Source organism: Coffea arabica, chromosome 2c (assembly GCF_036785885.1).
Source record: "Coffea arabica cultivar ET-39 chromosome 2c, Coffea Arabica ET-39 HiFi, whole genome shotgun sequence".
Classification (NCBI taxonomy): Eukaryota; Viridiplantae; Streptophyta; class Magnoliopsida; order Gentianales; family Rubiaceae; genus Coffea; species Coffea arabica.
In genome coordinates, this window is record NC_092312.1 from 10,759,307 (window position 1) to 10,773,899 (window position 14,593).

The window sequence follows — 14,593 nt, forward strand, 5'->3', positions numbered from 1 at the left end:
AACCTAAAAACAAAATTTATACCTAATTTTTAACAAATATACCTATTTTACCCCTTAACCCTCAATTTTCTCTCTTTAGAGAATAAACCAAATGATTTTATTGAACTGTCTTTTGCTAATTATATCAGGATACTTTTATCATTTCGTCCATTTCCTTTAAGTTTAACGGATTCCGTCATCTTTACAATTTAGTTCAAAATATGAGGTGTCATGCTGTACATTTTGAAAACATAGAATTTTTTTTTTTTTTTTGTATATTAGATTTACCATAGGGGACTTTTTTATGTTTTACCCTAAATAATATGTTCGAGTGTAAATATCATAAACTTGACGGATATGACGGGAATTTTCTGAATTTTACCGTATTAACTATGTTGTCGGTTTCCTCCAATTAACCTTGAGGTACTACTATTATTAATATGGTTCTGGCACACTTCAGGTCTATTTAACTCAAAAAAGAAAAAAATGATGGATATTCTTCGAGCTATTTTGAAATATTAAAAGGGGCTACTGCTTTTGTTAATAAGTTGTTTGAGAAATTTATATAATTTTGTTCTTCATTATGGGGTAATAGTCGTGTCTCAAAAAAAAAAAAAAAAGAAAGAAAATTTTAGCATCGAAGAAGTTGTTGCTTGGCTTCATATAGTTAGATAACGAGTAAAAAGAACGCATGTCAATTTGGCCCATCGACACATTTATTTTTACCAAAAGTTTCTTGTAATAAATCACCTAATCACCTTTCTTTGTTTACGAAAAAAAGACGTACTTGTGCGCTTTTATTTAAGTTTATTTCTATGAAAATGTCTTCAACATATTTTGACATATCAGGTTGAATTCTTCTTCTTTTTTTTTTTTTTTTGCCTTACGCAATTAGCTAGATTGGATTCTTGAATTGGATTTGATTGAAAATAAGTCCAAAGTATACTGTTATACGCAATCAACATGCATGATAACCCATTTGATAAATCAGAACAAGCCATTTCTGTCGGAATCAGTCACCCATACTTCTGGCTCGTGCTAATTCCTATTTCTTTTATTCAAAGTGGAAGATGAAAAATTTTGAAGCACTTTTACCTTTGCATGACTGAGTTCAAAAATATTTTGGCCAAAGGTCGGTGGTGTAGATGCATGGTGGCAATCCTGAGTCAATTCCCAATTTTCGTGTCCACGATGGATTTTGCCTTTCAACTTTGTCATTGCGTCTTTCACCAATCTATCCTTCCCACAAAAGCACCAAATAGTAATTGGGCAGCCTCGATCATGTATCCACATGATAAATATGGTGTCTTTCACACTGGGTGAACCAGTCCTACACGGGAAAAATACAAAGAACATCTTTTTTAGTGCGTTCATTCCTGTCTCAGTACACCACGCATGCTTACTGTTAGCGTTATCTCTTTAGGGTTACTCGCAATCTGCTCGCCCCCCTGGGTGCAGGCACTAAAAGTACGCGTAATTAAAGGTCCAAAAATGCCTTTATGGTCCAAATGCGCTGGTTTTGCTAAGAAGAAATGTAGTTAGTAATTATCTTCAACTTAAAACTAAAGGTAACAACCCTATAACATAAAGCTTGGAGCATCCTTTAACTGCACCTATATCCCTGTATCCCCGTAACTTGAATTTCGACTCTAAATTTTACACATGACATACATTTAGCTAGTCTGATTGGTATACATACGTCGTTACTGTAAAAATAAATTTGTCGTTTCTTCCGTTGATGGCCCGGAATTTGATACCAATCCCCAGGGGAATAGGCCAAATTATTACATGGACGGAGCACTACAGTAGTTGTCTTTTTCTTTTCTTTTCTCTTCTCAGTTGTCAATTTTCAAGAAATGAAGAACCATGTTTTTAAAACCGGAGAATGTCTACTTATGTACGTATGCACTGTACCTTTCCACTAGGCACGAGAATTGTTATCTATTTGTGCACGTATGCACTATTTCTTTCGATCGACTAGGCACGATTGATCACGAAATTCCTCAAGATTGATCACGAAATTGTCCTTCGATGATAAAATCTTGGCCAATTCTGATTCTGTATGGAAAAGCTATCTCGTTGCTGATGTATAGTAGAGCATTAATAAAGTCCACACTGATGCCTTCTCCCTTTCGAGTTTCTTTGCTTTCAATGAATTTAACCATTTATTTCATCGCCTGTGCAGGGAAACTAAAATAACAATATGGCTCCATGAATTGCTGGAAATCTCTTGCTGATGTATTGTATTGACAACTTCACACATTAGCAAGCACAATGAATTAAAAAGGAATTAAAGATACGATCTAATACTGTGGTGTTTATCACGATCCACCACCAAGTCAAATTTGTATTTCGGCTATGACATAATTACAGAGAGTGATTCAATACACATGCATCTACATCTCTTTCTTAACGTGCTTTGTTTGATCCTGGGCGGATCTTGCTAGATTTTCTGTGGTGGCATAAACGTTTTTCTTTGTCATCACACAAGAATGCTGTATATTCTCGGAATGAAGAGGTAATTATGCTCAAAAAGGACCTTTAAATCCGACATCCTTGACTATAGAGTTGGTGATAACCGATAAGGTCATTAGCTCTTGGGCCACATGTATACCGACAAGTGTACCCTTTTTTGGAGTTTGAAGATGTTAAATTCGGACCCTCAATTTATCTTCAAGGATAAGTGATACTTATTAGCCCCTTGGGATTGGCTCGGATGGTTTCAAGATAGTTTAATTAGGTTTCGAAATCGTGTGTTCGAGTCACCTTTCTATCGCTTGTGTATCCTTGGAGGCGGGGTGTACAGGTACAGAGAGATTAATCCGATAAAATTGAGATAGTCCCTGTGTTGAAAAAAAAAAAAGAAGTGATACTTATTATATATGTAAAGGAAATTCCTGCAAAATTCATAGGCATGTGAAAACACGACAAGTTTAGTTTCAAAGAAGTCAAAACATTGCTCAAAATCGAGGATGGTAAAAAGATGTCAAGAATTTGAAGGGCACCGAGGAATTACTAGGGCCGGAAAGCTGGAAAATCGCGTATGGCTCTAAGCATTTAACATAGTGTTAGGAAGCAGCTTTCGCTTCGGCCTGAAATTATGCCACTAGAAAGTCAACAAGATTTTTTTTTTGGGGCATTATTTCGTTCCAGTTAAGATCGAGTTTACTATGCATCGAGGAAACTTGAAGGAGCTGATCCATACTTCATACATTTGCCATTGACTAAGCTGCTCAATAATAGGCCTGAAAGTTCAGCTAATGTCGAAATGTGTGGGATCCACGTTCTGATTTCAACACAGCTTGTCTGAGAACGACAAGATTAGTTCATTTTAAATATAATAAAATATATATATATACACTTATTATTATCAACGACATTGTTGATAGATTGTATAAAATGCAGTAATATCAGGCTCTGGAGATTTGTATGACAAATTTGCACTGATGTTTTTCTTCAGTATTGGACCACTTTGGACTGACATTGCAAGGATAAACTTGTTTATCAATGTCCAACTTTAATAATGTAAGATGTAAATATAAAATTGGCCAATAATCCAACAAAAGTCACGCCCTCAAGCCTTGCCTAACTTTAACCCCACAGTCTCAACATTGGCAACAAACGAATATTTAATCAATAATCAAATGCTGCTCCTCTTTTGAGCCAAAAAAGGGATCAACTTGAACATGTACGTCTGTCTAATCACCCAAAAGCTTCTACAAAATGTAATGATACGATCTGTATTTAGTACATACACTTCTTGGCACTAGGAAACGAACGTGAATCACAGTCATGGTCATACATTACCAAGATCAATTTACCCCAAAACAACCAAACAAAAAAAAAAAAGAAACCATATGTCTCGTTTCCCAGTTTCTTTTGAACACCAACTTCCTTGATCTGAACACAGTTTTCGTCTAGTGATGTACTGTCAAAGGAGCCCAAACTTTCAAGAAAGTCGAGAAATCATGAAGGGGGGATATTTTTTTTTTTTAAAAAAAAAAAAAAAAAAAAAAAAACCATGAGAAAGGGAAAAGACACAGACCAGCTTTTGAAGTCTAGGATTTCAAAACATTTGACGGGCTTTTTCTTTGGGCGGTCGAGGAGAGAGGGACTGAAAAAGAGGGTGCGTATCTGATTGCCCCTTTGCCCTCATTTGCGTGCCCCGGTGCCCGTGGTCGGTTGATGGTCAAACATACACCAGCCGTATCACCTTAACATTAAAACCTGAGATGCTTCGACACGTTAATACCTTAGAGATACACATCATTTTCGGTTTTTCTTCGATGAAAACAGCAGCATTTGTTCTTTCTAAGAAGAAAGTTGCATGATTGTGTATTTATCTTCACCGCATATATTTGACGCACAAATGACGTGCAGCTGACGGACGTGCATGGAGACTTTGATCCCCAAGAAGGGTTTGACTTAGAGTGTAGCACTTACCATTTGCAGCTCCCGATCGTACGACTAGAAGATGATTGATTGGGATTGTGGGATTTCCAATTTTGTGGTTGTTCTTCAATCTCTTTATAACTCATCAACTAGGCCACTTCTTTGTGGCAAGCAACTGTGTGTTGTGTGTGTGGACTTGACTACAATGTGTACGCACATTTCATGCAAAAATATTGGGGCCACAATGTTTCGGATCCTCGCGTAGAAACTAGCTGGATTGGTTATTTTTGGAAAAGTAATTAGGTTCATTAAATTGGCGGAAGAAACCCGGCCTTAGGGTCCATTCTACAGTATGGTACAATAATTGGCTTCACTCCAATCATTTGGATGATCGGGTTCTCTTCTCTGGTGTACCAATCTCACCATTGTTTTCATCTTTGTCCATTTTCTCAACAGCTCCTTGCCCGAGAGTCGCACAAGAAAAGAAACGTCTAGAATCAGATTGGAAACCATACATGCCTTATATTACTAGTCATGAGAGGCTGGGTGATTAGATAGCCTTGCTGGTCACGATTGGTTAGTGCAATTATACGACATTTTCCCAACTGATAAGTGTCGCTATACCCTAAACCACAAAAAAGAAACTTAAGCAGATAAAAGTAGCTTGTAAACACACATGTCACGAAAATAATTGATTGTCCTGCTACTGCATAATATGCTTGTGGCCGATGTGAGGCCATACTGTCTGTCATGGTATCTGATTAATAACATGGCACGAAATGAACTATGATTCAAAGCTTCAGGGCATGCATATAAATTAATTAGCCTTGAACATACATGCGATCGGGGGATATTTCGATATGAATGAACTATAGATATCTTTTACTATCTACCTAGGGTCGATATTTCTTTTTCTATGGTAGCAATTTTACACAGAAGAAGGGATCATCTACGTATTTGATCTCTCATTTTATCGAAACTCAAGCACTTATACGAGACATCGGCCAATTGTTTAGATTGCCATGTTTTCTCAAAATATTTACGTTTTTTATGAATACATTTTTTTAATCGTCTCTTTATTTTACATGCATAAAATCGTTATAATTTATTTTTTACAAAAAATTCAGAAAATAACAATCAAAACGGATTGACCATAACCTATACTAACTTTTAGTAATTGAAGTTGCACGCAAGCACGATGATGGCCGGATATGCTAGGGGGGGAAAAAAAGGCATAAACAGTTGAATTTGGAACTTAACAAAATGAACTTTCCCTACGTACCACGAGAAGTTTCCAGATGTACTACCAATTAATGAACTTCGGTGGAAAGTTAAAACTGCATTGTGGGACTCGATTTCTAAATTAGGAAGCCAACCAACGAGCTTATATTCAAATCCTTGCTCCTCAATCAAATGTAAATTCAAACCAAATAAGATGTTGAAGATAAATGTGTAAAACTTCTTCTTCCTTTGGCTTGGCATATCTTAACAGGGATGCTTTCGTTTTAGAGGGCGTGGAAAAAATTACATGGACGACGATGCTGAACAAAAGTAGATAAGGGCCCATCTAGATTTCGTGTAAATGAGTTTCCACGTGTCTAGGATGATGACGTCACCAATAGTTTGACACAGCCGCATTAATTACATGGAAGGACAAAAAGGACAAAAAACACCACAAGCGGCACGCCATGATTTGCAATAAAGCCATCTGCAATAATTAAAAATCCTTTTCCCGAGTGGTCCCCACTACATTATCCACCGCTGGCACTTTGACACGTGCAGTATTTAGTCAACGCTTTACATAGCCCAGCCAAGCAAGAAAATGAAAATCTTTAGTTTATTACTACGTGAACTGACAGTTATCGTACAGGTGGCGCCAAGCCCTGCGACGCTCCCATTCTCAGGCCGAATTCGGCGGCGGTGTCGCCGGAATCTGACTGCTGGGATCTGTGAAACACCCTCCGCTAGATTTTATCTTTCTACTTTTAGTTTTAGATCATGATTGGCCTTTTTGCTTAACTTCAGCAAAAGGAAAGGTCTGCATGGGAGCTTTTACTTAAATGTATTGCTGAACAGAACTATCGGTTTTAATATGTTGTCGGATCATTGTTGGAAAGCTTCTGGTATGATGATGGCATACGTTTCAATGTTTTTTTAATCCATGCAATTATTTTTTTTTCTTACTTATGTCAACTGAACAACCTTATTTTACGTGAATATGTGTCGTACTAACACGTATGCAAATAAAGTAACACGCTTTTTTTTTTATGTTAATCCTATAGGATACATAATTACGTACCAGTAACGTATAATTTCGGTAACGGACCGAAGAGTTCTTGATTTGGATTACTCGTGTTTGTCCATCAATAAGGGAAAGACAACCATACGATAATGTTATCAACGATGAAAAAAAACCACGAAAGGACATTATACGAGAAAATTGATCAGTTAACTTGATCGGACAATTTCAACAAATTCTTAGTAGTAGGAAATTATACAAGAAAGAACAAGCTGTATGACAAACCCCCCAGAGCACTTAAAAAGGCCTCTCTAATTAATCTCTGATCCTTACAATTTTACATGAATTGATCAACATCCAAAAGCTCTGGGATTTCGTACTTCAAGATGTTGCTGCAATAGCTTTCCCTTTCGTCTTCAGTAGTGGTAGTACTGCAGCTGTTGATGTAAGTTGAATTTGATTGCAATGGTGTAGGGCTTGACGAAGGCGTCGATAAAGTTGACAAAACGGATTGGAAGCTGAAACTGTTGCTGTTGTTGGATTGGAAAGTTGAAGTAGTCTCAGATGGAGCTGTGTCCAAAACGGATTGGTTGTCGGAGCCATAGCAACCGTAATGCTGTAGAGGTACATAATAATCTTCTGAGAAATTGGGAGGCAAGAATTCGCTGTTTTGCCACTCGTTAAGTTCGCAACTTTGTTGTGAATTAATGAAGTCGGAGAGATTTGCTGATGAGAATTGCTCCGCATTGGGTTGCATGAGTTGTGCTTGATCACAAGAAAATGGAACGCAGGAAGTACTTGTCCTCAAGCTTGTGCCCAGGTTGTCGGATGTAGGGATATCTTGAACTGAGGTCTGAAATTCGCTGGGCTGTATTAATGGGGGCAATTGGTTTTGCACTTGGGGGGCAGTGTAGACTACTTGATTTTCTTGAACATCATTTTGGGTCGGGATATCTTGATGATTTTTCTTTTGGGAGGAGAAAAGAGAGGTGGCTAGCCTTAGGAGTTCTGGATTAACCATGGGTTGCACCCCTAATAACCTGGAAAGGTTGATTTGCTGAGATGAAGAGTAGTAGATTGACGAGTTTAGAATTGAGGAAAGATCAAGAAGATCAAGTCGAGGACTATGAGTAACCGGATCAATTCCCATTCGAAGAAGCCTTTTCCTAATGTGTGTGTTCCAATAGTTCTTGATTTCATTGTCAGTTCTTCCTGGCAACCGAGCAGCAATTGCAGACCACCTAAGGCACAAGAAATCAGTTCAATATGAACCACAAAAGGCACAGGCCATAGAGAAAAAGAGAAAGAAACGAAATAAACAACTTCTTACTTGTTTCCTAGTATGCTGTGCAGTTGAATGATTGTCTCTTCTTCTTCAAATGAGAATCGTCCTCTCTTGATGTCAGGCCTCAAGTAATTTGTCCAACGAAGTCGGCAACTTTTTCCACATCTTTGAAGCCCTGTACACAAAAGTCAAGAAAATTGGCCGCATAGGCGCCCATAAGCTTTAATTCTCGCAAGAATTCCTACTACTACTATTTATCTAATTCAAATACATATGTTTAAACGAGATGCATGCTACGAAGAACAACGGAATTAGCTAGCTTACCAGCATTCTTTGGAAGTGTTCTCCAGTTTCCATAGCCATGCTTCTGAATATAATCAATAAGTTTCTGGTCTTCTTCAGGTGTCCATGGCCCCTTTTTGAGTCCATTTTTGTCACAACATGGTGATCTTCCCATGATAATATAGTTGTACAATGGAGAGATGATCGACACTGAAGTGAACCTTGTTTGATTTGGGTGGAGTAGTCCGGTCGCTGAGAAACTTTTGGGAGCAGAAGAAAATGAACAGAGAGACAGAAGAGATGCAAGGTCCGTAAGGAAAATACCAAGGTATATATATAGCTGGGATGAAGGGTTAACGACAAGTCAAAGGGATTCGGTGCCGTCCTCTTTTTATCGCGAACGCGACGTGTCCCCTCTTTTTGAAGAAAGTGTGAATTCAACTCCCTCCCCCCCTCCCCTCCTTTCTTTCTCCTTCCTCTTTTTTGTGTGTGTGTGTGTGTGTGTGTAATGTCCCTCTCTTTTCTCTTTAGACGATTAAATCATGATGCTGAATTACTAGAATCAGTTAAAAAGCCATGAAGGAAGATGGACCAGCAGACAACAAACTCTGATGTTTTAGTAAAGGTAAGCAATTGAACAAAGAAGGATTGTTCTTTAAATTTTAGATTGGAGGAGGAAGGAGCAAAGAAAAAGCATCGAGGTAAAGCGATATTTTGACAGTAAATGATACACTTGTTTTATGGATTGTTTGATATCTCAATTCTAAACTTAAATTATTTAATGGATTCACATTTTAACATATTTAGATGCATTTAATAGCAAAAAATAAGACATCTGAATTAATTACATGACACTAAATTTTTTGAGTAAAACTTGCTCTAAAAATAGGTGCTAAACTATTCACTTGTCACTTAATATGATATACGCTTACTTAAATATATCAGATTTAGTGCTTCATAATTCAATATATTTTAACGGATTCAAATTTCAGACTTCAATTTTATCAAACATATCATTAATATTAAGGAAAAAAAAAACTTTGAAAAGTGACTTGTCGTCATAGTAGTAGGAAAGAGTTCTCATGCACTTGTTTAGTTTACCACTAATCCACATTCATCATATAAAAAATGCAAATAAACATTAAACTAATCAATCATAAAATCTCGTGGTAATTCTTAAATAGTTTCCTCTCACATGTAATTATCTGTTTGTAAAATGTAAAGTACAACTCAGGCATTTCCATTTTCCAAGAAAAAAAAAATAAAGGAACTACAACCTAAGGTCATTTTCCAGTTGGGGCGTGAGCAATCTTGCTTCCTGGAATCAGATTAGCTGTCATCGACATGAAATAGGGACACGTATAACCCAGGGATCTCCTTACCTGGACCTTCGTGTCGCAAAAGCGTGACTAAAGTCCTGCTACTTCACGGCGTTTCGTCTTTGTGCATGGCTTGAATTCAAGCCGACTTGAGCCATGTGGAATGCGGAGCCGAGCTGGTCAGGCAAGTAGGGTTTCTATATAGCGGACATTACGTATTAATCTAGGTGTTTCATACGTAATTATTACTGTATGTTAATATATCTCAACCATTTTTACAATTAGTGGCAAAAGTTTTTTTTTTTTTTTTTTGCAAAGCATTATTTAGCCAAATGGAAAGGCTTCGTTAGTTCAATCATACAGGGGGATTGTTTATTATATAAAATAGTGTAGTTAATAAAACGCTCCACCTATGATCGATAAATTACGAGTTCGAATCATCAAAGGATAAGTAAGGAACTATCATTAAAAAAAAGAGAAAAAAATACAGGGGATGGTTAGCATTCCTATTTTAATTGGATAAAACAAAAGATGGTAATCCAAAATATTAGAGGTGTTGACATCAAAAAATTTCTTGTTCAAAAAAAAAAAAATCAAGAATATATGATTTGGAATGATGCGGCCGTCTAGCGTTTAGTTGGACTCATAAATGCTCATTTCATCATTTTGGACTGAGACAAAACGAAAAGGGAAATAATAATTGGATAGGGGTTTGAACGTTGAAGGGAGAGCATTCAATTCAAGGCGACAATAATAGAGTTTGGGAAGTGCCGAAATATAAGCAGGAGCATTTATTGAACATGAGATTAATTACGGGAGTTGAGACCAAACAAGTTCATAAAAACTCATGGGAGGGCAAGGCTTTTTCTAACCACCGAATCTTCTTCTCCACCGCTGTCCCCCCCCCTCCCCCCCCCCCCCCCCCCAAAAAAAAAAAAAAAAAAAGTGGTACAGGGGAAGAATTTCACCTTTGCCTTCTGTAAGAAATCAAGAATCCTTGGTTAACCCTAAAAAGAAGGGAAAAAAATAAAAATACATTTTTGTGGTTTTGCGGCCCCGGAACCGCTTAAATTAAATAAGGAAATGATGATTATATTTAAGCCTTGGTCAAATATGAAAAGAAATCAAGAAGTGAAAATGACATTTGATGGAAATTGTGGACGGGAGGTGATAAATATATATGGAACAAATGCAAGCAGAGTTAGGCGTATTACCCACTAATTCAACTTATGTCTTTGTCTGTTTTCAGAGATGAACAGCTTCTTGCAAGGGCCTTGTATTTCCACATGGAGAATTGACCAAAGCAAATGAATTGCCGTCATATCTGGCATCATCCGTGAAGAAATAAGATCAATTAAACATGTAGTCAACATTTCTAATTAGTAAATTAAAATGCTGAAAATTTCACAGGCTCCGTACATATATAGGGAGAAAAAACTGCAATTTCTTATCATATATGAGTACTTTTTTCTTGCAGTACTATAGTCTACGGCTCTATATATATATATATATATATATGTGTGTGTGAAGATCAAATCTTCAGCAGCATGGTCTTGAAAGATGAATGTAGAACTTATTAGTGATGACCAATTGGATGCTTGGTATTAGTGATTTATAATGTCAAACATTTTCAAATTCGATTATTGACTTTATATAGCAATCAGCATCCAAAGTATGAGTAGACTGCCAATGATTAACGAACTCCTCCGCATGCTAGCTAGATCCCATAAATCACCTCCGCAAATTTTTGTACCCTATGACCTTCTCTGCATTCGTGTTGATCGATCTCCCACCCTCTCCCGTCTCATTTCAGAGGCGAAATTAAGCACTGGCCGGCGGTTTGAACAAGCTGGAAATTCAAGATCATTTCTTGAATGTATGCGTACAGACACCTATACATATATAATACATGCACTATTGCAATTTTCGTATGTGGAGCCTTTTCCATTTTATTAAAATTATATATATATATAGAGGATATGGTAGGTGAAACATCCCACACCTAGAATTGAAGCATGCAGAGATATCAGTACTCTTCAAAGGGTTCACTTCATAATCAAAAAAAGTGCAAGAATTTTACATTCTTGATATCTTGGGACGTGACATGGAAACAGGAAAAAAAAAAAAAAATGGGGCATGATTAGAGTTGATGATTATATCGGCTACTTGGCTGAAACAGTAGCTTTGTTGTGCCATGTTAGGAGGACATCTTTTAGCCTAGCCTAGCCAAATTCAACACTAGTATTATGAGTATTGCATTAACCTTCTGACGACAGTCAATCTGACTACCATCAACTCTTCCAAATTTATCTGTGATTGTTCCTATTAATTTAATGAATGCTTAAGATGGAATGGAAACATTATTATTGTCATTAAGGAGAATGCTTATGGCGGGTATGACAAAAACCTAAAACACCTGGTACGTGGCTCTATGCAATACCCTAACAATCCCCTTCTTGGAGGGACCGCACCATGAAAAACTGGGACTCTCCGGCCCATCAAGAATGGGACACGTCTACACCAAGTGATGTAACATCAATGCCGTACTTTTTGAGGTCTGATTAAGAGTTATTTAGACCAAATTAGGAGCATCATTCTACTGCATTGACGAACGCAGTTGTCACGTACTTATCAGTGTGCTAATATTTGATTAGTGGACATCGTGTCATAGCCTTTACTTTTTCTTTTCTAGCTTGATTTCTTAATTTCAGTAAAAGAATCAAACTCTTAATTTTATCTTCTTTTTTTTTTTTGACCAAATTGATTTGGAATTAATTTATAACCAATATATACTTTTGAATTGTTACTGTCAAGTTGCAGACACAAAAATCCCGGATGCACCGCACCATACGTAGAATGAAAGTTTGATCCCATATACCTTGGATATTGATTCCATTAGTGATCTTGAGAAAATAAAGTCTGGATCAGCGGAATTGTGACATTGATCCTTTTTCTTTAAAAAAAATGAAAGCGTAATCCTAGGGTACAAATCTACGGTTGTTAGGTCAAGTGATAAAGAAGCTAATGTCCCTTAAACAAGATTTTGGTTCAATTCTTATGAACGGAGAAAATAAAATCGGGAGAATCAGCCGTGAAAAGTGTTTAACAGTGCTTAATTCTGAATTAATTATTTAGGGTCCAATACTCTATAAAGTTTACACACAGACAAAAAAAAAAAAAAAGGAGCCCTAAGGTACGAAAAGAGGCAAGAGTCGTTTATCCTTTATTATTGAAACCTGGAAAATTAGGATGGAAAGAGAGCATTTGCAAGAGAAAGTCAAACGCCTTCGCAGTTAACTGGTTACGTTTGGACGCGTATACGGATTCTACATTTTATTTCTTTTCCTTTTTCCTGTGCAAAAGTAAATTCATGTGAAGCTGAGTTTGCAGAAACAGTGAAAATCATGTGCAAAAGTGTCTGATTATCGTCCCACTTTATTGCTTTGCTCAGATGGTCAAATATTATTTTATTTGTCTACTTGCTGCATATGCTTTAGGTTCTTTTCTTATGTACAACTTTGACCAAACCCCATACAGCTTGCTTGCTTCCGTGCCCTTCCTCTTCTTTCTCTGATTGAGAAAGCTGACATGAAATCTAGAAAATTTTCGCTCCCTTCTATGTTTTTTTTTTTCATGGAAGATTGACCTCAACGAATCAAACTATGGCAGCTAGCTCTATCGCACATATTACAATTTCATAAACTTGGGTTAATTAATGTCTCCGTGCTTGCTGTCATGACTAAGGCACTCACAGCATAAAAAGAGTCGCAAATGCTTACAACTTTTTCTATAACAGAAGAAGAGACAACAATTTGTCCAAATCCGGGATTTTCTTCCGCGATGTTATGCGTAAGTTTCCAAATCGACCGGCCTACGCATAGCATAGATATTAGGTGGAAATACATCATCGAAAAATGCAATGAGTTTCTGTTTTGAGCTGCTCAATTGCTCCCAACAAACCCTCCTGAATTCTAAATCAAGCTCATGTAATTTTCTATTTGTTGCCATATCTCCAGTTGTGGGCGAGACTTCATGATTTGTTTAGAACTATTTTGAGGTGTATGGAGTTTAAGGATACTATTTCAAGAAATCCCGTGCATATTGTTTAAGCTATAGGTGTGGATGGCGTTTTCATGCATTTGACTTGGGTGGGATTCAGTCACCATTACATGTGGATGGAGTCTGTGTTAATGGAGAATACTCTAATGGGATGATCAGAACGTGGTGACATATTACAAGGAAGAAGAAGATTACCTGGCTGTAATTGAAATTCGAGACCATTCCCTGAAAAGATCAAAGATTAAATTAAAGGAGTAATGGAGGGATACGTGGGAGCTTCAAGCAAGATGATAAATAATTAAACGGGAGCAGAGCGTGTCATCACAGGATTATCATGGCAGAATGCTTAATCTACACCATGAATTTTATATATATATATATATATATATATATATATATATATATATAAAGAGCTGCTAATGTTGAACAAGCTACGATGTTAGGTTGAATTTAACTGAAGCCAAAAGGAACCCCAAATTTTAAACTTGTTGTGGTAAGTAATAATGGAGACTCTGATGAGAAGGGACAAATGGAAGATTTCTTATGGTATCTAATTGGCCACAAGACCAGTGAACTGTTCAATTTTTATAACACCCCAAGTAGATTACAAAATTAGATTAATTTTGCACTCTAGGAAGAGGAAATTTTAGTTTATGTAGTTTTAGTATTTCATTATGAAAAGCCAATTTTGATACTTGCTGTTTTGTCAATTGCAATATTGCAAACTTACCGTTTTTATACGAGAGCCTCGAAGATTAGGGGAGCAACAATTTGTGTTTGATGAACAAAGTATGCGAGAAATATGCCATCCATATAACAAAGACAAAGCCAGGGAAAAAGTCCGCAGAGGCTTTTGCAGTAATAGATTGTTTCATCGGAAATTGCAAGCATCCTAAACTAATTTGTTACCCTTGGATGGAATTGAAGCGCTTACAGAGAACGTCTTGCTCTCTCATTAGACTTTCGACAGACAATAATTCAAACAAAGGACTTTTGACATTAGAACACTAAACCAGACTAATAAATACTAGTTCTTCT

The 14,593-nt window shown here is 36.9% G+C and overlaps 1 protein-coding gene across 1 annotated transcript; it reads right to left on the reverse strand.

Annotated features, from left to right (window-relative positions):
- Window positions 1–6,798: 6,798 nt before the first annotated feature.
- On the reverse strand, window positions 6,799–8,496 carry LOC113725914 (transcription factor MYB102). The gene is made up of 3 exons (XM_027249352.2): window positions 8,220–8,496; window positions 7,941–8,070; window positions 6,799–7,851 (listed from the first exon to the last, which is right to left on the reverse strand). Exons 1-3 carry the CDS (start codon window positions 8,350–8,352, stop codon window positions 6,948–6,950), a joined length of 1,167 nt encoding a protein of 388 aa, XP_027105153.1. The 5' UTR covers window positions 8,353–8,496; the 3' UTR covers window positions 6,799–6,947.
- Between the last annotated feature and the right edge of the window lie 6,097 nt (window positions 8,497–14,593).